The 24735-nt window shown below is 51.5% G+C and overlaps 1 protein-coding gene across 1 annotated transcript in view; it reads left to right on the forward strand.

Annotated features, from left to right (window-relative positions):
- The window catches only part of PLXDC1 (plexin domain containing 1), a 61141-nt gene that overhangs the window by 14224 nt on the left and 22182 nt on the right, over positions 1-24735 (forward strand). The window contains exons 3-7 of the mRNA XM_047846087.1: positions 13841-13984; positions 14278-14347; positions 14977-15099; positions 15480-15598; positions 16848-16947. Coding sequence (XP_047702043.1) covers positions 13841-13984; positions 14278-14347; positions 14977-15099; positions 15480-15598; positions 16848-16947 — 556 coding nt within the window. The remainder of the gene's footprint in view (positions 1-13840; positions 13985-14277; positions 14348-14976; positions 15100-15479; positions 15599-16847; positions 16948-24735) is intronic.

Genomic DNA, 24735 nt, shown 5'->3' on the forward strand with positions numbered 1-24735 from the left:
AGGGTTTTCTTGGTTCTGTGTTTCAGATCTCGGCCAGAGTTTGGGAGGAACCAAGCTTGAGAACATTCAGATTTGGAGGTTCCCCCGTAATTGAATAGTTCTCTCCGTGATAGGAAGAGCTCCGTCCCCTCGCCCCAGGCTTCCCTATGGCCCGGCTTTCCTAAGTTCCTCTTCTCTCTCGCCCAAGTAAAACTTCCCTGCTCTTTCCCCACCATGGTGGGCCCAGGAATGCTGAGGGACCCTGCAGCCAGGCAGGCACCATGTGGTCTGAGACAGTGGACAGCAAGAGGGACAAACGGGTGCAATACATGCCTGGTTTTTGCCACCTCTCAAAGGACAGAGTTTCCAAAAGGAGACTTCTAGAAGGCCTCCTCCCCAGATCGAAGGGCCTGGAGGAGACGGCCCAGACAGACTCACCGCACAGACGCCTGAAGAACAAGCAGTGCTCACGGAGGGACCACACTATGGTGGGCCAGGGGAGGGGATGAGGTGAGGAGGCCAGTACTGGGAGAATTCTGAGAGTAGTGTGTGAGGTGGCTGGAGGGAGGGGAAGGTCACGAAGAGAGAAGATAAGAGATTTTATAGGATAGGGGCGCCTGGGTGGCTCAGTCGGTTCAGCGTCCGACTTTGGCTCAGGTCATGATCTCGTGGTTTATGAATTCAAGCCCCGTGCTGCGCTCTGTGCTGACAGCTCGGAGCCTGGAGCCTGCTTCCGATTCTGTGTCTCCCTCTCTCTCTCTGCCCCTCCCCTGCTCATGCTCTCTCTATCTCTCAAAAATATTAAAAAAAAAAAACATTAAAAAAAAAAGAGATTTTCTAGGAAGAAGGGGTGTTTGGGAGGGGGTGTGTGGAGCCCAGACGTCTCATCTCCAGCACTGTGGAAGCGGTCCAGCAGTCCCGGCCCCCAGTCGTGTACCAGCTGCCTGACCCTGGGCTGGATGCTTACCCCCTCAGTTAATGAACCCGGCATTGGGAGCCCCTGCAAACCCCTACTAGTTTCAAATTTCCCAAATGGGGTAGTAGATACTGATCTTATTAGGGTGAGATTTAAAGCAAAATTTAGAGCAAAATGCGAGGCACATGATGAGTTCTCTGATCCTGTCATCTCCCCACCCACCCGCTTCCGGGCTCAGTACGGGTGCCAAGGACCAATCCTGGTTGCTCAGACCCAGGACGTCCATCTCCCACAAAGATTAGTCTTGTTGACCCTTTTCCTTTCCCTTAGGTAGATTTGTTGGTTGGTTGGTTGGTTGGTTGGTTGGTTGGTTGGTTGGTTTCTTTCCTTCTTGTTGAGGTAAGATTTACATAGCATAAAATCAACCACTTTTAAGTGAAATGCATTTAAGACATTCACAATGTTGTGCAATCATTATCTACTTCCTGAACATTTTCATCACCCCAAAAGGAGATACTGTACCATTTAAACCCTGTCCCTTCATTCCCTCACAACCACCAACCTGTGTTCTGTTTCTATAGATTTACCTATTCTGGATGTTTCACATATAAATGAGATCATATGATGTATGACCTTTTGTGTCTGGTGTCCTTCACCTAGCATGATGTTTTCACGTCTACATCTATTTTATGGCTGAATAATATTCCATTGTCCAGATAGACCATAATTTGTTTATTCATTCATTTGTTGATAGACACTTGGGCTGCTTCTGCCTTTTGGCTGTTGTGAATAGTACTGCTGTGAACATGTGGCCATGTATTTCTTTGAGGACCTGTTTTCAACTATCTGGGCCATGTACCTCGAGCGGAATTGCTGGTCAAATGGTAATTCTATGTTTAACGTTTTTTTTTGAGGAATCTCCAAATTGGTTTCCATAGTAGCTGAGCCATTTTACATTCCCACCAGCAATGTGTGAGGGTTTCAAATTCTCCACACCCTTGCTAACACTTGTTATCTTCTTTCTTTCTTTCTTTCTTTCTTTCTTTCTTTCTTTCTTTAAATTATAATATCCTAGGGGGTGTAAGAGGTGGCATCTCATCGTGGTTTTGCTTTGTGTTTCCTGAATGACTAATGATGTTAAGCATCTTTCCACGTGCTTGTTGTCCATTTGTATATCTTCTTCGGAAAAATGTCTCCTTTGCCGCTTTGCTCATTTAAAAAAATTATTCTTTTTTTAAAAAGTTTATTTATTTATTTTGAGAGAGAGAGCATTTGTGCGCACGTGTGTGCACAGGCACAAGCGGGAGAAGGGCAGAGAGAGGGAGAGAGAATCCCAAGCAGGCTCCATGCTGTCAGCGCATAGCCCGACTCAGGGCTTGAACTCGTGAACCGTAAGATCATGACCTGAGCAGAAACCAAAAGCCAGCCCCTTAACCGACTGAGCCACCCAGGTGCCCCTGCTTTGCCCGTTTTTTAATTGGGTTGTGTTTTTGTCTTGGGCAAATTTCTTAACCTCACTTCATTGTCAAATGGGGATGCTGTTGTCTAAATGTAACTGCAAAGGTGTTCTACAGGAATCTACATTCAGGGCCTGGCACAGGGGCAGGAATGATAAACATTAGCTGACTCTGAATTAGGCCCTGGTCTAGGTGACCAGTCATCTTGGTTTTCCCAGAATGGTCTTGGTTTTAGCAATGAACTTTCAACATCCTGGGAGGTCCCAGTCACCAGGTGAACTAGGATGGCTGGTCAACCTACTGTGGTCCCAGGGACGGTACGTACTAGGTATCCTTGCCACATCATCGCTCTAAACCTCAGTTTTCTCATCTATTAAAAAAAAGGTTTTTGGGGGCGCCTGGGTGGCTCAGTTGGTTGAGCGTCCAACTTCGGCTCAGGTCACCATCTCGCGGTCCGTGAGTTCGAGCCCCGCGTCGGGCTCTGGGCTGACGGCTCAGAGCCTGGAGCCTGTTTCCGATTCTGTGTCTCCCTCTCTCTCTCTGCCCCTCCCCCGTTCATGCTCTGTCTCTCTCTGTCTCAAAAATAAATAAACGTTAAAAAAAAAAATTTAAAAAAAAGGGTTTTTTTTATGTTTATTTATTTTTGAGAGAGAGAGAAGCAGAACGTGAGTGGGGAGGGGCAGGGAGAGAGGGAGACACAGAATCCGAAGCAGGCTCCAGGCTCTGAGCTGTCAGCACAGCGCCCGACGTGGGGCTCAAACTCATAAGACGCTTAACCGACTGAACCACCCAGGCACCCCCTCAGTTTCCTCATCTACAAGATGGGACTGAGAATGGCTCATGGAATTGTTATAAAAATCGGGTGAGTTAATTTCTTGAGAAGGTTAACCAGAAAGGTAGGGGGGTGGAAAAGGTAGTGCTTGCCCCCCAGATCTTACCTGGAACTACAAAACCAGTATGCTAGCAACGAAAGAGGATTTCCTGGCCTTGAAACTTCAGGTGCTATGCCTCGTCTCCTCACTACTCAAAGTATGGTGGGGGACCAGTAGCGTCGGCAGCACCTGGGAGCCTAGGGGTGCCAGGCTGGCTCAGTTGGTGGATCATGCAACTCTTGGTTTTGGGGTTATGAGTTCGAGCCCCACATTGGGTGTAGATTGCTTAAAAAAATTTAAAGAAAGAAAGAAAGAAAGAAAGAAAGAAAGAAAGAAAGAGAAAAGAAACGCAGGAACTTAGACCCTATGGAATCAGAATTTGATTCTCGGGTGATTTGTATGCACATCAAGGTTTGAGAAGCACTGCTTTGTGCCAAACGCTTTCAAGCAGGGGAAACAGTCCTGGATGCGGAAAGTACATCAATAAATTCGTCACAGGAGGGGCACCTGGGGGATTCAGTCGGTTAAGTGTCCAGACTTCAGTTCAGGTCATGATCTCGCAGTTTGTGAGTTGGAGCCCCACGTCAGGCTCTGCACTGACCATGAGGAGCCTGCTTGGGATTTTTTCTCTCCATCTCTCTCTGCCCCTCCTTGTGCGCTCTATCTCTCTCTCTCTCTCTCTCTCTCTCTCTCTCAAAATAAATAAATAAACATTAAAAAAAGAAATTAATCACAGGAGTATTTATGAGAGCGTAAGAATTAGAAGCTACCAAAATGCCCAACAATAGAGAAATAGGAAAATTGTGGGTTTTCTTCTGAGTAGACGGCCAGGAAGCTGTTATAAATGATGGTTAAAAGATCATGTTCAACATCAAAAACTGCTCTAGGTATTCATGAAACCTGGCGGAAGCAGGCCACACAAATGGATGATCAGCAGGATTATAACCGTGTGAAATTATATACACATAGAAAAGACGAGAAGGAGATATGCCAGCATGGGACAGATGAGGGATGGGGGAGTCTGTTTTTGCTTTTGTTTTTCCTTGTCCTAATTCTGTGTGGTTGTATGATATATATTTATGCCGTCAAAATCTTGGGTTGGCTGATACTCCTCCCACAGCCCACATGTTGAGTCAGAGCCAGGATAAGATGATTCTTCCATTTCCACGAAGCGTTGGGGGCATTAAGAAATGCTTTGTCGGGGCGCCTGGGTGGCGCAGTCGGTTAAGCGTCCGACTTCAGCCAGGTCACGATCTCGCGGTCCGTGAGTTCGAGCCCCGCGTCAGGCTCTGGGCTGGTGGCTTGGAGCCTGGAGCCTGTTTCCGATTCTGTGTCTCCCTCTCTCTCTGCCCCTCCCCCGTTCATGCTCTGTCTCTCTCTGTCCCAAAAATAAATAAAAAACGTTGAAAAAAAAATTAAAGAAATGCTTGGTCTAGAAAGCTGGTCCGTACCCTCTTTCTGAGTCTGGTCCAACCCCCCACTTCCAGGGCCTCCCTAGGTCAGCCTCGTCCATCCTGACACCTCTTTACAGTAGGCCCTCAGTACTGATGCCAGTGCCCTTTTGTCCGGCCTGGGTCCCTCCCTTTCCAGGGCTTTCTGCGCTTCTGTGGTGACAAGTGTTCTGTGCGGGTTTATTTCAACCTGAGGCTCGAATACCTCCAGAGGGCAAATAGAGGTTATTATGTGGATACACGAGGCAAGGGAAAATAAGAATAACAGGTGATGTTATAGGAGCCCTTCCTGAGTGCAGACCTCATTCTTTGGCCTTACGTTTAATTCACCCACCTACCGCCCAGGAGGCAAATGTTTCTAATACTGTCTTGGAACAGAGAGGTGAAGAGCTTGCCCAACGTTGCAGAGCTCATGAGTGACAGAGCCAGGACAAGAACCCAGGTCTTTCTGCCTTTGGAGTCCAAGGATTTAACCACTATCTCATTGTGGAAAATGAGTGGCATATTGGTCCAGACAGGGGGTGCTTCTAGACAAGTGATTTTCAGCTTTATTGTGCAAAAGAATCCCCTGATAAGCTTGTTCAAATTAGGATTTTGACCCAGCAGGTTTGGGGTTGGGGCCTAGGATTCTGCATTTCCAATGTGCTCCCAGGTAATGCAAATGCTGCTGGTCCGTGGGGCATATTTTGAGCAGCAGGGATCTAGAAAAACATTCTGGGGTCTCATAAGGCTTCATGGAATGGGGGTGGCAGTGAACGGGATGCTCCCTCCCCCAGAAATCCCACCAGCACCTCCTGGGTTGGACCCAGCTGCCTGGAGCACCGTCCTGACAAGCCTGGCTGGCCAGGCCTCTCCGGCAGGCCCCGCAGGGTGCCCTTGGTCGCCTGCCCCAGCATTTTCACCTGCCAGTTGGCTGGCAGTTGATGGGTCGATGGTGACAGCTTAGCCGGAGTTCCTGTCCAGAAACGTCTTGAGCTCCGCCAAGGTAAATGCTGTCCCGCTGTCAGAAATGAAGTGCCTGGCGGGCTCCAGGCATGAATAATTGAGGCAGAAGAGACATTGTAACAGCGGACGTTTAGGATGGAGCTGGGGTTGGTTTTGAGGAGGCAGCCTCCACGATGAAAACCTGTCTTGGAAACGTCCCACAAAATCGTCGTAATAGCTCCTACTTAGCAAGCACCTACTGTGGACCAGGCACTGGGCTAAGAGCTTCACATTGATGTGTTGTGTCTAATCCTTTCAAGAAGTCTGTGAGCGATGTTACTGACGAAGGACTGAAGCTCAGAGAGGAGAGTAACGTTCGGCACCAGCTACTATGTAGTGGAGCCAGCTTTTGAACTTGGGTCCGTCTGACTCCACAGACCCTGCACTTGATCCTACAGCAGTGGTTTTCTTTTCTTTTCTTTTTCTTTTTTCGGAGCAGTGGTTTTCAAAGTGCACCCCGTGGAACCCTAAGGGTTCGCAGAGGTGCTTCCTGCATGGACTGCCATGGAATGGAGGGTGGTGGAGAAGGAAGTCGCACAGCAGGCCGGGCTCCAGGCCCTTCTTTCCTTCCCCCAGAACGGCCGTACTTTGATGTGATTGGAAGAAAGGATTTCATGACCAAGAATGTTTGAAATCTACATCATGCCGCCTCCCAGAACGAATGTGGATTGCGGAGCGGGGCTTTTCAAGGAAACAGTTCTCTTTGGTGGGCTTGCCAAGTCATCTGGCTCAGGCTATGCCCCCGACCCTCTGTGAGGTCAGGCCACCACTGTCATGGCTTCTAGCCTGCAGTCCACAGTGTCTGGAGGGCCGCCCTCAGGGGTAGTGGGACTTCCCCACAGACCGCAAGTCAGTGACAGGCCCGAACCGGGTGAACTCCTGGGGCAAGTTCACTGCCGGGCACGGTCTCTAAATCCTTTTTGAGAGACGTGTGTATATGGATTACAGTGAAGAAGCCTGCAGTCTGACCTGCCTGAGGAGGCTGCTTAGGACCTTGTATTAATTAGGATACACATTCAGCTATTTTAATAAATGCTCAACTGATGATGGACTTGGGCATGAGAGTTTTTTCTTCTCCCACATGTAATAGTGTGAGCATAAGTAAGCAGGCTTGACATAGCATCTCCATGGTGTTGGGGACCCAGCTTCCCTCTATCTTGCTGTTCCCCCCTCTGCAACTTATGTCTTCTATGTTGTGGTCCAAGATGGCTCCCCTTTCCTACTGAGGACAAGCATCCTCCTGGTCTTCCATCGGCCAGACATTGTCATGTAGCCACACTTAACTGTAAGGAGGGCTAGGAAACGTAGTCTTAGGTGCGTGGCCATTTGCCTAATGAAAACTGGAAGGGGGGCACCTGGGCGGCTCCGTCCATTACACGTCCAACTCTTGATTTTGGCTCAGGTCATGATCTCATGATTCGTGAGATTGAGCCCCACGTTGGGCTCTGCACTGACCGTGAGGAGCCTGCTTGGGATTCTCTCTCTCTCTCTCTCTGCCCCGTCCCCTGCTCAGATGCTCTCTCTTTCTCTCTCAAAACAAATAAAATGCAAACATTAAAAAACCCTGGAAGGTTCTGCTTCTAAAGGAAGAAGGAGAGAATGGTTGTTGGGAAACATTTATCCAACTCTGTCACGGGTGAACTCCTACATCAGAACTGCTGGTGCTGGTGGCAGCATGAACAGAGGCCTGCAGGAGAAAATGGGAAATGCCCCTAAGGTTGGGGAATCCCACACTGGCTCTTTTCCCCTCTGTAGTCAGTCAAGAAGCCATCAGTGACTGGCTTTATAGAAGAAAAACATGGCGGCCTGTGTGTCGTCAGGGAAAATTCTCCCAGAAACTGAGTTTCTCACCTGTCTCTTCCCATTCGTATTCTCACGGTCTGTGCCGGTGAAGGACGTCTGGGGTCTCTCTGGATGACCCTCTGATCACCCCACGAACAAGACTCTTCTAGTTAGTGCCCTTTTGGTTCCGAGGAGCTATTTGAACTGTGTCAGGAGAAAGGTTTATAGTGAGGGGTAGAGGCGCATCTGGGTGGCTCAGGTGGTTGAGCGTCAGACTCTTGATCTCGGCTCAGGTCGTGAAATCAGGGTCTTGGGATCAAGCCCCATTGTCAGCTCTGTGCTGGGTGTGGAACTGCTTGGGATTCTCTCCCTCCCTCTCCCTCTGCCTCTCCCCTGCTTGCGCTCTGGCACGCGCTCACTCTCTCTCAAAAAGTAATATATGTTTACCGAGGGCTAGAGACCTACCGTGGGATCCAAAGACTGGAGATAACGGACAGCCTGACCTCAGAAACCCGGAAATCAGTCAGCAACCAGGGCTGCTTTCTCTGTGTCTTCAGGCCCACCTCAGTGCTGGCCTCTCTCTCTTTTCTTTTTTAATGTTTTTCTTTATTTTTGTTTTTGAGAGAGAGGCACAGAGTGCAAGCAGGGAAGGAGCAGGAAGAGAGGGAGACACAGGATCCGAGGCAGGCTGCAGGCTCCGAGCTGTCGGCACAGAGCCCGACGCGGGGCTCGAACCCACGAACCGTGAGATCAGGACCTGAGCCGAAGTCAGGACGCCCCAGCCGACTGAGCCACCCAGGCGCCCCAATTCTTGTCTCTTTTTTTACTCACCCAGCATCTATTTATTGAAGCCAGATGCACATGAGGTCTTCCTTCTCCTTTCTGTGGACAAGCAGTCACGCTTAGGACAGTCACGCACGTTCTGCGCTTGCTGCCCTGACGGACTCGCCCCTACTCTGCTGTGTCTCAGCTGGCGGAGCCGAGGGCACCTCTTCCTTGCTCCGAGAGCGACTCCCTAGCTACTTTCACTTCCTCAGAGAAGAGCTTGAGGAGTCAGGGGACTTCCTCCTGTGGGCAGGACGTCCCGGCTATGGGATGCTTTCCACAGACTTGGGAAGTCTTCCCAGAGGAAGCAGCTGTTTCCTTCACACGTGGCTTTTGTATCACCTGCCACTGGTGCTCAGGGAGGATGCTGTCCTTGTCACCAGACCACGCATCCTCGGCACAGCCTCCGGCCCCGTCGGCTGCGGGATCCTTGTGACTGAACGCATTGAGCAGACAGATCCCAACGCCTGCCAGGTGCCAGGTGCCAAACCCTGCACTAGGTAGGTGCTGGGGGGTGAGGAGATGAGCATGACGTGGTCCCCTAAGCTCTGTGTCCCATAAAGGACCCACGCTGGTCCTTCTGATGTGAGAAGTTTTAACCAATGACTGAAAAGTGGCCCATGGCACCTTCCAGTGGGGCAGTAACTTAAAGACCCGAGAAAACACAGACGGAGGAAAAGCCATTGTCATGGCGCGTGACTGCCCTGGTTTCAGATGGGGCCAGTGAGACGCGTCCCTAGTCACCCCACCCTCTGCCGTCTTAGCTGAGGCAGCAGAGACGTGTTAGCATCTGTTTGGGCTTTCCGACCGCAGAGCGTGGCTTCTGCCCAGGCCCCTCATGTCTGATGCTTGGAGATTTGGCAAAAGCTCTCACTGGTGAGTCCCAGGAAGGAGGTAATGGACACCAGACCCTTCTCCAAGCCTCCAAGCAGCGGTTTTAAACACAGGTCTGCTCAGGTTCCTAGCTGAGCGCTGCATCTGGTTGACTCCCACCACACCGGCGGGTGTCTGGACCCCGTCTGGTGCCGCCTCGCTTCGTTGGGTAACACGATCCCATTCTGGACACCAGAATGCGTGGTGGTAGAAACAAAACAGAGGATAAGCAGGTCTTCGACGGGCTGTGCTTTGTGACCGTTCACTCGTCAGCACGTCCTCCAATAAAGCCTATACTCTTGTGCTTAACCACCGTAGCTAAAGGCAGAGCTCACCCGTGTGGGAATGGTCTCACAGGAAAGGTAGGTGTGGGGATAAGAAGCCTAAAAACCAAGTAAATCATCACAAGTGTGCGACATATTGGGAGGGAGAAATCCAGGGTGGGGTGAGTAATGGGGGCATCAGGGAGGTGCTCTGAGCTAGTGATTGCTGACTTGAGGCCTAAAGGAAAAGGAAGACTCAGCTCCTGAATGGAGTGGGAGAGAGGTTTTGAGGCCCAGGAGGTGCCAAGGCCCTGAGGCAGACAGCACTTGGTGATTTCAGGAAGTGAAGAAGCCCAGCGGGGCTGAAGCACACGGGGTGTGAAGTACATGGGGGTGGTGGGTGGGAGCCAGACTACCATGTATCAGGAAGGGCTGTGTTTTCGTGTCACAGAGGGCTGAACGAGCATCCCTCCAGAATATCATTGGGAACCCAGGTTCCATCCAGCTCATCACTTCACCATCCTTACGTGGCTCTTGTCCTTATCCTCACAAAATGGCTGTTGAAGCTCCAGTCATCTTATCTACATTCCAGGCAGGAATAAGGAGAAGGGCAAAGGGAAGAGGGACAAGCAGTCACATGTGAGCTGCACGAGAATCTTCACTTATTAGCCAGCCTATAGCACGTGGTAACCCTTAACACATCCAGGGAATGAGGTGTTTTAGCTGGCTACATCGCTGCTTGCTACAGGCCCAATGTTCTGTTAGCAAAGAAGAGGAGGGAGTAGATATTGTATAGGCATGTCTAGAGTCTGCCCCACAGGGCCTTGTAGGTCATGGTAAGGAGCGTGGTCTGCATCCTGATACAGCCGGGGAGCCATAGATCGTTCTAAGCAGGGCGATAACATGGAAGGGGGAGACGACTCAGGGTTGCCCTACTTGAGCCACAGCAACACATATCTTTCGGCCTACATAACAGTTTTCTAGAACTGCTCTAACGCATTACCACAAACGTTGCGGTTTAAAGCAACAGACATCTATTCTCTCCCGGTTTGGGATGCTGGGAGTCTGAAATCATAGTGTCAGAGAGGCCATGCTCCCTCTGAAGACTCGAGGGGAGAACCCTGCCTTACCTATTCCTAGCCTGGTGGCTCCTGGCTCTCCTTCGTGTTCCTTGGCTCATCAGCTACGTCACTCCAATCTCTGCCTCTGTCGTCACATGGCCTTCTTCCCCGTTTCCCTGTGTGTCTATATCCAAATCTCTCTCTCTCTTTTACAAGGACACCCACCATTGGATTTAGAGCCCACCCTAATCCAGCCTGACCTCATCATTTTTTTTAAAGTTTATTTATTTATTTTGAGAGAGAAAGAGAGCACGAGCAGGGGAGCGGCAGAGAGAGAGAGGAAGAGAGAGAATCCCAAGCAGCCTCTGCACTGTCAGCGTGGAGCCCCGTGTGGGGCTCGAACCCACGAACCATGACCTGAGCCAAAACCAAGAGTCGGACATTCAACCAAGTGAACCACTCTGGCACCCCCCAGTCTGATCTCGTCTTAACTTGATTATGTTTGCAACGGTTCTACTTCCAAATAAGGTCTTACTCATAGGTACTAGGGGTTGGGACTTGAATATACCTTTTTTGTAGGACACAATCCTGGAGGGCATGCAAAGGGACTGATGTGCCATCTAGACGCTGCTTTGCTCTCTTGGGCTGCTCGTTTCCCCCTCACCCGTAAAGACAGCCCAGAAATTAGGGAGGTGGGTTTACTTCCAAAATTTTGACCCAGTGCCAGGTACGAGGCAAAAGTACCTGGGCTCCTGGCACGGGGTCTGGGCTCCTGGCACGGGGCTGTCCTCACCTTGGCAAATACGTCTTCAGCTCTGAGGATGTGAGGGTCTTCAGTCGCGGGGGCAGGGGCAGCCTCACCCATCCCTGCGTGTCAGTGGCTCATAGCTTGGGGTGGGGGGAGGCATGGAGGGAGCAGACATTTAAATAATGGGCTGAATGGTACCTAAACTTGAGTGCCTTTCTTCCAGCAGGCAAAATTTTAGGCTCACTGATGCCCTTTAATAAACCACTTTTTTGTCTGGAGTAAGTGGGGGGAAATTCAGGCTGGAGCCATGGCTGTGGCGGGTGGTCTTAGCTGACCCTAAACTGGCTTCAGAGTTGGGGTCCTTCAGACTGCCCAGTGTAGTGCTATTCAGGTCCCCCCTCCCTTTTTGCTTTGAGGTGGAGTAAAAACTACTCACACGTGAGTCCCAGGAAACAGGCTGGGGGCCATCACACTCGTCTTCTGGGCACATCTCTTTGCATAAGTTGGTGTGCATAGAGCTTTGTTTCTCGGCGGGTGGTTTTTTTTTTTCTGTTTTCATTTTTTGGGGGTCAAGATGGGAATCCTCCTCAGAGGTGGAGGGGAGCTGAAGGTGCAGGGGGCAAAGACATGTGGCATCTGATCCCCTGGGGAGTGGGTGGAAAAGCAGACCCTGAAGGAACTGCTTTCCCAAGGGAGGCTGTGAGTTCTGGGCACCAGCACAGTGGCTTCGGTGCCCATGGGCGGAGCTAGGAAGCAGCGCTTCCTCCTCTGGGTCCCCAGGGTGGATAACCGGCGGCAATGGGAGGTGGCATCATTGGCACGAGCACTGGCCCTTACCCCAGGGGTGGTGGCATCAGGGTGGGCCCCTCAGGTGGTCTTATGAGTAAAACCAGAAATCCAACAAAGGTGGGTCCATGTGACCCAAATAGCACACATGAGTCACCTCTTGAGAACTCCCGTGGACGGCGGGGGCTATTTGCAAAGGATGGATGTCCTCACTGGGCAAGTAGCGGGGAGAAGATCGATGAGAAGGTGATGGTTTAAGCTGAGCATTGAAGAAGTGGGGATCTGCTGGGGGGAGAAGGCAGGGAAGGTCGTTCCAGGCAGGAGGATCAGCATGTGCAAAGGCATGAGTGACCACTGGTGGCCTGAGACTGTCAGGGGAGTCTGAGCTGGTGAGTGGGTGCACAAGGCTGCACGGGGCATGAGAGAAGGCAAGAGCAGCGATGCTAGAGACAGTGGAGCTGGCTCCTGATGAGACCTCGCATGTCAGGGTAGGGCTTGGGTTTTGTCTGGAGGACGGTGGGAGCCCCAGATGGCTTGTGAGCAGAGCGATGTGGCCTCGCACGTGTTTTATGTGTGTTTGACAGCCGCGCTGAGGGTGGGTGGAGGGGTGGGCAGTCTGGAGGCCGGAGGGAAGGAACCAGGCAGTGGCGGTGGAGATCGCCCCCTCCCCGCCACACCATGTTTCTTCTGCTCATCTTCCCCCCGCACCCTGCCCTGACCCCAGGTCCCCAGAGCATGTCATTTGTCAGAAGAGCAGAGTCTGCCTCTTGGCGGGTGGAGAGAACAGGCATCCCTCGTCCCTGCTCATGCTGGTCCCGGGGCAAGAGCTGGCTGGGCAGCTGGCGGCTTGGCAGGGACAACATGGTCTGCTCTGATGTGTCTGCAGCCACTGCCACTGGACAGCCTGATTAATGACCCGCCGCGTCCAGGTCTCCTCACGGGTCAGCAGCCCCGTCTCGGCAGCGGCAGCCAAGCGAACCAGCCTGCTCTGCCTCCTTCCCCCCATGGCTGGCGCTCCCAGATGGGCTGAAATGCTGTGACATCGCCTCCTCCCCTGGCCCTGCCACCCTTTCTGCTAACTATTCCCTGTCCTCTTAAAAGTCCTGGCCCTAAATTCTCCCGTGCAGAAGAGGCTTTACAGAATCAACTCCCAGCCTGCCGCGTTCTGGCTTGTTCTCTATCCTCCCCGCATCGGGCGCGTAGCAGAAGTTAAAAATATGTCTCGAAGGAACCATTGCTGCTTCTCTACCCTTCCTCTCTGCGGGAAGGTCTGTGTCTGTGTGTTCCATTCGCATAAGTCCCACCTCCTCCATCAGACTAGCGATTTCCCAAGATCAAGGGTCGGCCTCCATCTTTGGGCTGGTGGCTTCTAAGATCCATTTTTTTTTTTCTTTTTCCTTAAGCAGGGTAACCGCAGGGCAAGGACTGGGTCTCCCCTTCAGTCTGGGGGCTCCCCAAAGACAAGAGCTCTGTTTGGGGCTGCCTTGTCCGTCTCTCCCTCATGTCCCAAGCTGAGCTCTGCCTTGGGCGTGCTCTGTGGGTACTCAGGGGCCGCAGGGAAAGCCTGCTGGCCTGTCTGGGAACGGCAGGGCTAAGCGTGGGTACAGCGGGTGTGGATTTGGCTGGGGCCAGAGCCGTTGGGGCATGGCGAGGGGCTTGGTACTGAGCTGTCGTCTGGGGCCAAGGGGAGCCCAGGACATCCAGGCCTACACGAGCCTTCGAGGCTACAGGCCCAGTGTCAGGGAGGGCTGTGACTTCGCATGTGTGGGGGGGGAGGAGCAGAGGATGGCTCCTGGCCACCTGCTCCTCATACCTCCTGTGGGCTCTGTCTTGGTGGCGGCAGGAAGACAACCACAGCTACTATGTGTCCCGTCTGTACGGCCCCAGCGAGCCCCGCAGCCGGGAGCTGTGGGTAGACGTGGCCAAGGCCAACCAGAGCCAAGTGAAGGTCCACAGAATCCTCTCCAACACTCACCGGCAGGCTTCGGTGAGTATGCCAGACCTGGCAGCGGTGCCCTGGGCTGGGAGGCTGGGGGCCAACCCTCCATGCCCGCTCAGTGGGCATGGTTGTGACCTGAGGTCTGTGATCTGGGAGGTGTGTTCCGGGGAACCCTGGGAGGGGGGGGCGGTGGCCAGAGTTAAGGTGGCCACCTGTGGTCCTGGGGGCTTGCCCTGGACGTGCCTGCCCCCTACGTTGTCCAGACAAGCATGGGGCAGTGTGGGCGCCCAGCCTCCTGGCCTACAGCATGGCCCATGCTGACTCTCTCCCGTGCCCTGCAGAGAGTGGTCTTGTCCTTTGATTTTCCTTTCTACGGGCATCCTCTGCGGCAGATCACCATAGCAACCGGAGGTAAGGCTGTGTTGGTGGGACTGGGGGAGATTTGGAGTCTCAGCCAGAACGTGAGGGACCTACCTGGGGAGGTTTATTGGAGACAGGGGTGTATAGAGAGACTGGGGAGGGTACCGCGTTGGGCTCTCTCGGGACCTCACTCTCAGGAGGGAGAACAGTGTGTGTGTGTTGGACCACCTTCCTGATGTTGGCTGACTTGCCCGTGTGTGTGTGTGTGTGTGTGTGTGTGTGTGTGTGTGTCCCTCTGGGCTAGCTCAGGCTAGCGTGGGCAATGCCTGTGGTCCCTGAGCTTCTGAGTCTGTGAATGAGAGAGAGGAGGAGACTTCACGAGAACGTGATTCTTGGGATCAGGCTCCTTGTCGAGATGAGGGGCCCATCTTTGATTCCTGTGCCCTTTCCCAGGGACAGGGAGAGGTGGGAGTTCTGTGCCCACCTGGAGGGGCAGGGAGAACCTTCTCTGGACTGGGGCCCTTTTGCTCCACACACCAGACCCAGAGCCCAGCAGGTGGGGGTTGGGGACAGAGGTCCAAGATTCTCTTCCAGCCCCACCTGCACTATCCCTTCCTGCATAAGGAAGCAACCTCTCTAGGCCTTCTCTAGTGACTTCTATGCATTTGTCCGCACCCCAGGCTTCATCTTCATGGGTGACACGATCCACCGGATGCTCACGGCTACTCAGTATGTGGCGCCTCTGATGGCCAACTTCAACCCTGGCTACTCTGACAATTCAACAGTCGCTTACTTTGACAATGGTGAGCACAGATCTCAGAGTTTAAGTCACCTGGCTCCAGGGCACAGCCCCTTTAGCAGAGCCCAAAGTCTAGAGAGGACAAGGGACTTACCCACAGTCACACAGCAAGGCCACCACCCCACCTCCCCGTGTTTAATTTCCTCATCTAGAAGATGGCAACAAGATGCCTGCTACCTAGCAGGGTCTGACGAGATAACAAAAGAAAAGTGCTTGGCTCTTAGCAGAGGTGACAAATATCAGAGACCTTCGTTGTTTCTTACTCTCACCAGATTGTCCCTTGAGCACCCAATCACCCTCAGACCTATGTGGGCCGCCGATTCCACGGGGCCCTCCTCCCTGCACTACCTTCCTGTCCAGCCGGGTCTCTGCTCCCCTCCCTAGGGACGGTCTTTATTGTTCAGTGGGACCACGTCTACCTCCAAGGCCGGGAAGACAGAGGCAGCTTCACTTTCCAGGCAGCTCTGCACCAAGACGGCCGCATTGTATTTGGCTACAAAGAGGTGAGTGAGCTTAGCTGCAGAGGTGGCCGGGTCTTGGAGTTTTTCATTCAGCAGATATCTGTAGAGAACCTGCAACGTGCCAGGCATAGGCCTCGGTGCTGGGCAGACAGCAGTTAATGAGAAGGCCATAGGCCCTGCCCTTGTAGAGCTAGAAGTCTGGTTGGGGAGATGGACAGTAATTGCAGGGACAAATGTAGAATCACCACTGTGACAAGTGTTCCTAAGTCGAGGTGCCTGGTGCGAAGGGAGCCTTTCATGATGCTCTTCCTTCCTTCCTTCCTTCCTTCCTTCCCTCCTTCCTTATTTTCTTCCTTTCTTGTTTTCTTTCTTGTCTTTTCTTTCTTTCTTTCTTTCTTCCTGTTTCTTTCTTTCTTCCTGTTTCTTTCTTTCTTTTTCTTTCTTTCTTTCTTTCCTTCCTTCTTTCTTTCTTTCTTTCTTTCTTTCTTTCCTCCTTCCTTATTTTCTTCCTTTCTTGTTTTCTTTCTTGTTTTTTCTTTCTTTCTTTCTTTCTTTCTTTCTTTCTTTTCCTTCCTTCCTTCCTTCCTTCCTTCCTTCTTTCTCTCTTTCTCTCTTTCATGAGGCTTTTTACCTCAGCAGAGGTCAGGGGAGGCTTCCCTGAGGAAAAGAGTTGAAATCTGCAGGATGTGTAGGAGTTAAGGAATCAAAGAAGAGACAGAAAAGCACACTCAAAGGTCCTATGGCAGGACAGAGCATGGCTGGTACAAAGCATAGGAAGAAGACAGCAAGACTGGAGGGGAGAGTGGGGAGCAAGACAGGGCAGGAGAACACCCAGATTTGCCTTTGAGAAAGGTCACTCTGGCTTCAGAATGGAGAACAGGTTGTTGGTGGCTCAGAGGAAAGGTTGGGAGGTGGTTTTGGAGAGAGAGGTGTTGCCGGCTTGGAGTAGGGTAGGGTAAGATGGAGAGAACTGGACAGATTTAAGAGCCCGTTAGCAGGCTAATTAATAGGATTCAGAGATGTGTGAGGTGGAGGAGGGCGGAGATGAAAGAAAGGGTGACTCCCAGGTTTCCGGCCTGCGTGGAGGTATGGCAAAGAAAAAAGAAATGTGCTGGAGATGGTTGGAGTAGACTTGCAATTTGAACGGGGACCCACTGGATTTGAGATGTCCTTGAGTCCTCCAAGAGGTGGCATGGAGCAGGCAGAGGGCTGTGGAGGTCAAGAGGGGATGTCCAGGCTGGTCCAAGGGTGTTTTGAGGGGGTAGATGGAGCCTCTTCTCCCCGGCTGCAGATCCCTATGTCTGTCCTGGAAATCAGCTCCTCCCAGCACCCCGTCAAAGCAGGCCTGTCAGATGCCTTCATGATTCTCAACCCATCCCCGGATGTACCAGGTGAGTCCCCAGGGGTTCCGTGGAGCGCTCAGCGGGCTTGGACGGAGCTCCGACTGACCCAGACTGGGTTGGGGGCGGGGGGACTGGCAGTGGTGGAGGTGGCTGGATGGCTGATTGCTGAGGGGCGCTGAAGGAAGATGAAACATATAATGAGTTCTGATTTTCCTTCATTAAAGCAGAGGAACCATTTTTTCCCAATGAAATCTCCAGTGGGAGGCGACGCTCTGGGTTTGGAGGGGAATGGGGAGCCACTCAGCACCACATCCACTTAGAAATTCTCCACAGGCACCAGATTAGGGTTTTTTAGTCCTTCCAGAACACAACCATGATTACATCCCCACCCCACGTGATAGGAGCATCACCGGGGGTTCAGGGGATGGAGGCCAGTCCCAGCCACATTATTAACTGTCTGTACTTCAGGAAATCACATCTCTCTAGCCTCAGTTGCCTCATCTGTAAGATGGGGGTGTAGCTGGAACATTGCTTTTTCCTTCCTGGTCCTCCTCCAGTTCTGATATTTTTTGGTATCACAGCACTTTTTCTTCTTCTGATCCCCTGCTCACCCCCATGGGGGTCTTGAATTCACACTTCTGGGGGAGGCACCGTAGGCACACTGTCCATTGCTTCTGGATCCTTGGCTCAGAGTCTTTTGAACCCGACCTCTTCTGCTATGCTGTGTATACAAAAGTCCCTCTGTCTAACCTACAGGACCCCAAGCAGGAGACCCTTGTCTGCGCTTTTCTGTCCCTACTGGTGCTTGATGGGACCAAGGAACATTCTGAACTCCACCCTAGCCACACCAGGCTGGTTGAGAGGATGTGCTTGGGAGCCACCAAAGTGCTATCCTGTAGACGGGCGCGGCACTACCTTTCTGGACACTCCAGGGCTTCCTGGGGAAGCATATTTACTTACATCTGTTGGTTGAGTTCCATCAATACACATGATCTGAGTTCCTGCTATGCACGAGGCCACTATGTTCTGGGTGCTACTGAGATACGATGAAGAGGAAGATATGGAGGGATTCATCATCTGAGCAGAGCCTCTGTCCTTAACAGAAATCTGAGGGAAGGGACCAAGGGCTCATGTTAGAAGTCTTTATCCAGGAGCCGCCACGTGCAAGGTTGAGTATAGTGTTAGGGGCTTGGCTCTGGAGTTGGAAGCGGGGATTCGAGTCCAAACTCTCCGTAAGCATCTGACCCCTGGCAAGTCACTTAACCTCTTAGAGCTGATTTCTCTGTCGGCAATTGGGGATATAAGTGGTTCATGCTCCCTGCGGTGACTTGTGAAGATGAACACGGTGACGTCCAACAAGTGTTTGGCCTGATGTCTGGCACGTCGAGTCTGTGAGTCCTATATTAGAATATCTTTCTCTGCCAGCCTTTATCACGCGACTCAGTATTTTATAGTCCAGCAGGGCGTCCGGTACAGTAGCAAACAGTGCAGAAAGAGGAGCACGTGATGTCCTGATGCTGGTGTGTCATAGGTCAGATGCCAGGACCACAGCACTTTCATGTGACTTCTGCAACGAGCAACAAAAAGTCACCTGCTAGAGCGGCTGTTTGCACTTGATGCACCACACCTTGGAGATTTGTGCCGTCAACATGAATTACCATCCTGTTCTTTATGAATGCTCTCCCTTATCGGAATCTATAAAATGATATTTTTTTCATGAATAAACTATCAGCCCACACCTCGTTCTTTTTAATGGCTACTTGATAGCCTGTTGCATAGATGTACCTTAATTTAGCCAATCCCCTGGACATAGGCTTTACAGTTCCCAATATTTTGCTACGACAAATAACGCTGCAGTGAATATTCTTGCAAACAGCTATTTTTAGGCCCCTTTGTGAGTATTTCCATAAATACGTTCCCTCTACTCCACCTACCCATCCTGACCTTCCCTGAACACCCAGGACACTAGCAAGCAGCTCACCAAGCCTCTGCTCCAGGCAGCATCTGTTCTAACTGGTTGGGTAGCACATGTACTGAGCTGGTTGCTAAATAGTTTCAGTGTCACTCTGATTGTATTAGTTAGCTATTGCTGCGTAACAAATTATCCTGAAATTTAGCAGCTTAAACACACACACACACACACACACACACACACACACGTTATCCCAGAGTTTCTGTGGATCAGGAAGCAAGGCACAGCTTAGCTGCGTCCTCTGGTTCAAGGTCTTGCACAGGCTGCTCTCAAGGTGCTTGCCAGGTTACAGCCCTCTCAACAACTGTTTGGGGTGGGGGTCTGCTTCCAAGAGCTCTCACATGATTGTTAGCAGGGTTCACTTCCTTGAGGAGGCTCCCCCTTTGGCTCCTGACATGTGGACCTCCTCATAGCATGGTAGCTGGCTTCCACCAAAGCAGGCAAGCAAGAGAGCAGTAGAGGGTGAGCAAGACAGAAGCCGGTCTTCTTGTAACCTAATTTTAGAAGTGCCATCCCATCACTTTTGCCATATTCTGCTGGTTAGAAGCAAGTCGCTAGGTCCAACACACTAAGGACAGGATTCCACAGGTGTCAACACCAGGAGGCAGGGCCACTGGGGGCCATGTTAGAGGCTGCCTGATCACCACACGGATAATCCCATCCCCAGGCTCTGAGATTTACAATATCCTTTTTTTTTAAATAAAATTTTAATGTTTTATTTATTTTTGAGAGAGATAGAGCACGAGAGGGGGGCAGGGGAGAGAGAGAGGAAGACCGAATCCAGGCTCTGAGCCCGCACAGAGCCCGACACGGGGCTCAAACCCACGAACCGTGAGATTGTGACCTGAGCCAGAGTTAGACGCTCAACCGACTGAGCCACCCAGGCGCCCCTGACCTTTACAGCATCTTCTGTAGTCATCCTCCCAACACTGTGAGTGGGGTCTGTACTTTCTAAATGAGGACAGAGGCTCAGAGACGTGAAATGACTTGCTTGTGGTCACATGGCTATGAGAGAGACCTGAAACCCAGATCTTCTGTTTTTCTTAAACCCTGGAGTCGACCATTGAGACTTGCTAAATCTAATCCACCCCCATTGCAACCAGAGGGGTAAATCCTTTCCTCCTCAGTTCCCCAAAACACCCACACCTCCCAGGCTGTTTTGCAGGAAAGGCAGTTCTTAGTGTCCACGTCCCCCTGCCCGTGAGCATTGCTGAACCCCGTCTGCCTCCTCGGTGGCTCCCTCACAGGGCTTTGTGGGCTGGCAGAGTCTCAGGAAATGTGTGTTGGATCCAGCTGTTGTATGAGGGTGAATTAGAGGAAGTCGGATCCCCCAGGGAGTGTCTGCATCTGAGGTTTCTCTGTGATTCTGGAATGAAAGGCTGTTTTAGAGCAAGCCTGGGAGATACGGGGAGGCGGGAGGAAGGGCAGGGGATAGCCCACCTGACACAACAGGAGGCAGGGCTGTGTTGTGGGAGCTGCTGGATTAGGGGCTCCAGGTGCTGTTTGCTGAGGTGTGAGGTCCACCCGCCAGGGAGAGCCGGCACCTGCCCCCCCCCCCCAGACACTGCCCCGCAGCTCCCAGCCTCTCATCCCCTTCCTTCTGTCCCCCATTCCTTCTCGTCACTGCCAGATCTGATCATGTCATTCTCTGGCTCCTTGTTGCTTGCACCGTGAAGGGAAAATCCTCAGTGCGGCGTTCAAGGCCCCGTGCAGCTGGCACGGCCCACCTTCATAGACTCCTCTCTAGACCCTCCCATCACCTGCCATTCTCTGTCAGGCCATCACCGGTCTGCACGCTCTGTTCCCTAAGCATGCCAAGGGCTGTCCACATCTCTAGGACCCAGTTCCTTGCCTAACATGGCCCCCATTTCAACTCTTTTGCCACTTGGCAAAACTCTCCCCATCCACTGCTGCAGCTCAGATGTTGCCTCCTCCGTGCGGCAGAACTCACGGTTTCCTCAAGCACCTTCTCCCCAGCGCTCAGCCCTGTGCCTGCCGCAGGGCAGACACTCAAAAATGAAAAATCGCACAAGAATGAGTGTCACCGAAGGGACCTTGTCCTCTGCTCTCTGGTGCCCCCCAGTGAGAACAGGGGCCTGATGTCACTTGCGGTGGGGAGGGAGTACTTGGGTAATGAGTTGCATCTCTAGCCTGGGCTCCAGGCATAGACGTGAAGAGGAAGATTGAGGTGTGGGTGGGGCATATTCATATGCATGCATTTTTCTGGGACAGCATCCATGGCCGTCACGGGGCTTCTAAATGGGCCACCACCTCTGCTTTGGGGAGTGATGGATTTGATGTGGCTGAGAGGTCAGGTTCCTCTGGGTCTGCTATTCGACCCACAAGTAGAGAATTCGTTTGGCTTACGTTGAGCTGCCAAATAACAGTAAGTCCCAAATAACCATGGCTTAAATGAGACGCAAAGCCAAGGACAGCTCTCTGGTCTGTAGTTAGGGTTATCCCATTATCACCACAGATACTCCCATTGTCCAAGCCCACCTCGGACACCGCCACCAGAATGGAGGGTGTCCCTGTCTTTGAACCCTAGCTCCTCCCTGCCTGGAGTGCCAGGAGAGGTAGAGTTTGGTTTCCCCACTATTCCAGAACCGCCCAGCCCCTGAACCTGGCCTGGGGGACCGTCTCCTTCCCCAGGCTCCAAATACTTTCCTCCCACCTTTACCTGAGGGTGGAGGGAATTCAGAGCAGTCTCACTCCTGGCATTGAGGGGAGGAGGTGCGGCAAGCGGCCAGAGTTTTTCTTGCCATTTACATATATAAACTGCTACATCGATTTTGCAGCAGAGAATCTGCAGAGCGTGCCTGATGCAAAGATCTACGTGCAGTTAGCAGCAGCTATTTGCAGAGGCAGGCAAAACACACAGGGTAACTTATATGCTCTTTATTTGGCTGCAGGGGCCCCCAGAAGTCAGTATAATTTCCTCTATTCACCCACAAGTCAGTATAATTTCCTCTATTCATTTGCTTAAAAAACTCTTTCTTTCATGGACAGCATAAAAGCAACGTTCGTGTAGCGACGTCAAAACTGAGATGCTGAATTAGTGGAATCAGTTAATGAGGATTTCATTATTAAGGGCTCCAAATTGTAGTCCTGTTCCTTTGTGTTTACCTCTGGGGGTCCCTGCTAGGGCTCCATTTATGATTATTGAATGAATAATCAAATGAGCAAAGAAATACATGAACGAGTAGGTGAAAACTTTTTCTGGAACCGCCATCTTATATCTTTTGTATCGTGACCACCCCTTTTGGAGGGCAGTTTGTGACAGGACTTGTCAGTCTGATCTCTTCTGACTGATCCAACCCTTCCCCGCTCGTGTCTTGTTTTGAAACAACACGGGACATGCAAACCTCTCTTTTGAGCCATTAACATTTCTTGGTGGGGCTCCTGGATGGCTCAGTCAGTTAAAGCATCCAACTTTGGCTCAGGTCATGATCTCACGGTTTGTGAGTTCACGCCCCATATCGGGCTCTGTGCTGACAGCTCGGAGCCTGGAGCCTGCTTCAGATTCTGTGTCTCCTTCTCTCTCTGCCCCTCCCCCGCTTCCACTCTGTCTCACTCGCTCTCTCAAAAATAAACATTAAAAAAAATTTTTTTTTTTTTAAATTTTCTTGTTTGGGCAGCTGGGCCTTCTGTGTCTGGACCCTAGTATTTCTGAATCTTTGATGAGTGGAAACAGAGATAAAGCAGAATGTCTCAAACTGCCAGAAATGTGGCTTTGGGGCAGCCTCTGTCTCAGTTCTGGAGAGATCTGTTGGTCATGCAGATGGACGTCATCGTCCTTGGGTGAGCCCCAGATGTTGGCGAGCTAATCCAAAAGCAAATAACTCAGGCGGGGATATTAAGAGTTCTGTTTATGGAGAAATAAAAATATTCCCAAAGCCATACACTCAATCAAGTACAAGTTGGCAACAGTTGAAGTGAGCAAATATTTTTAATCAGAGATATATTTCCATGCACCCACCCTCCCCCCACTTCCTACCACACTCATCTCCCCTGCCTTGGGTTAGGGCTGTGTCAGGTTTTGCAGGGCACCTGACCCTGTCTGGCTGCATCCTCACTTGAAGCACATCCTCAACTCTGTTCCCCAGCCCAGGTGGTGGGGAGACCCATCCCTAGATTCTGGTGTGAGGTTTGCTGGGAACCTCACCTTCCCTGGCTGCTGTGTGTCTGTCTCTACCCCTGAACTGGGCGCGTTGACAAGTTCATGTCTCCATTTTGCCCAGCCCTGGCTCCATTGGTCCCTCCCATTTGTCCTTCCTTCTGATCCTGGGTGCAAGGTCTCTCTCACATCCTTGCAGGGGGAGAAATCCTGAAAGCCAGCTCTCCCTCCACTTGGAGTTCTAAGTTAGGAAGGGGCATGTCTGGCTTTCTGCAGCCCATTGGGGGCCGCCGTTTTGGGAGAAGCCATGGCCTGTGGTGGGCTAGGGAGGAAGGGCATTCTTCCTTTGGGCTGTGGGCTGAAGTTATAATAAGTTGCTGAAGTTTTTGTGGCTCCCTATAATCCATTCATTCATTTACAGTCATTTCTTGAGGCCCTGTTATGTGCAGGGCCCGGTGCTAGGGGCTGGGGGACAGACACAAATAACTAGCAGGCTCTTCCCTGGGGGAGCTCACAGCCTGGTGGGGCAGGTGGCCAGCAAAGTTGATACTGATGGATCGGTGTAACAGGTGACACTAGACATTGTGCAGGAGGCTGTGAAGCTCAGAAGAGGGGCCACCAACTAACTGTGCCCGAGGAGGGTGGAGAAGCCTTCAAGGAGGGTATGACCTTTGAGCTAGCCTTGAAAGAGGAAGCAGATAAAGGAAGAAAGATTCACATAGACTCCAGACCCCATGGTCTCAGGCTCCTTGGAAGACCTGGAATTTCACTTTTTCCCCTCCTATTACATTTTCGTGCTCAAAAGGATGATTTTTCAGAAGCAGAGACAGCCTCTGGAGGTGGTGGGTGGGATGGAGCTGTGGAAGGCTGCCTGGGCGTCCCCTATCTAAATTTTTTTAAATGTTTATTTATCTTTGAGAGAGACAGTAAGACAGAGAGACAAAGTACTAGCTGTGGAGGTACAGAGAGAGAGACACACACAGAATCGGAAGCAGGCTCCAGGCTGTGAACCGTCAGCACAGAGCCCGATGCGGGGCTCGAACTCACGGACCGCGAGATCGTGACCTGAGCCGAAGTCGGACGCTTAACCGACCGAGCCACCCGGGCGCCCCCTTGATTATTTATTCTTAAAAAAAAATTGTAAATGTTTCCCTTCTACTCTTTTAGAAACACAAATCCAGTAGTCCCCCACCTTATCCAAGGGAACATGTTCCAAGATTCCCAGTGGATGCCTAAAACCACAGGGTAGTACTGAAGCTTATGTATACTATGTTTTTTTCCTATATGCACCTACCTATGGTAAAGTTTAATTTCTAAATTAGGCCCAGTAAGAGATTAACAACAACCAGTAATAAAATAGAGCAATTGTAACAATACAATGTAATAAAAGTTATGTGAACGTGGTCTCTCTCTCAAAATATCTTATTGTACCAATCTCACCCTTCTTGTGAGGATGGGAGGTGACTGATACAATGCCTGTGTGATGAGATGAAGTGAGGCGAATGACATGGTTGACCGCGGGTAACTGAAACCGTGGAAAGGGAAACTGCGGATAAGGAGGACTACTGTAAAGAAACCACGGGGGCACCTGAGTGGCTCGGTCCGTGAAGCGTCCAACTTCGGCTCAGGTCATGATCTCGCAGTTGCGTGAGTTCGAGCCCCGTGTCGGGCTCTGTGCCGAAACCTCAGAGCCTGGAGCCTGCTTCAGATCCTGTGTCTCCCTTTCTCTCTGCCCCTTCCCCTACAC

The sequence above is a fragment of the Prionailurus viverrinus genome, unplaced genomic scaffold, assembly GCF_022837055.1.
Source record: "Prionailurus viverrinus isolate Anna unplaced genomic scaffold, UM_Priviv_1.0 scaffold_35, whole genome shotgun sequence".
In the NCBI taxonomy this organism is placed as follows: domain Eukaryota; kingdom Metazoa; phylum Chordata; class Mammalia; order Carnivora; family Felidae; genus Prionailurus; species Prionailurus viverrinus.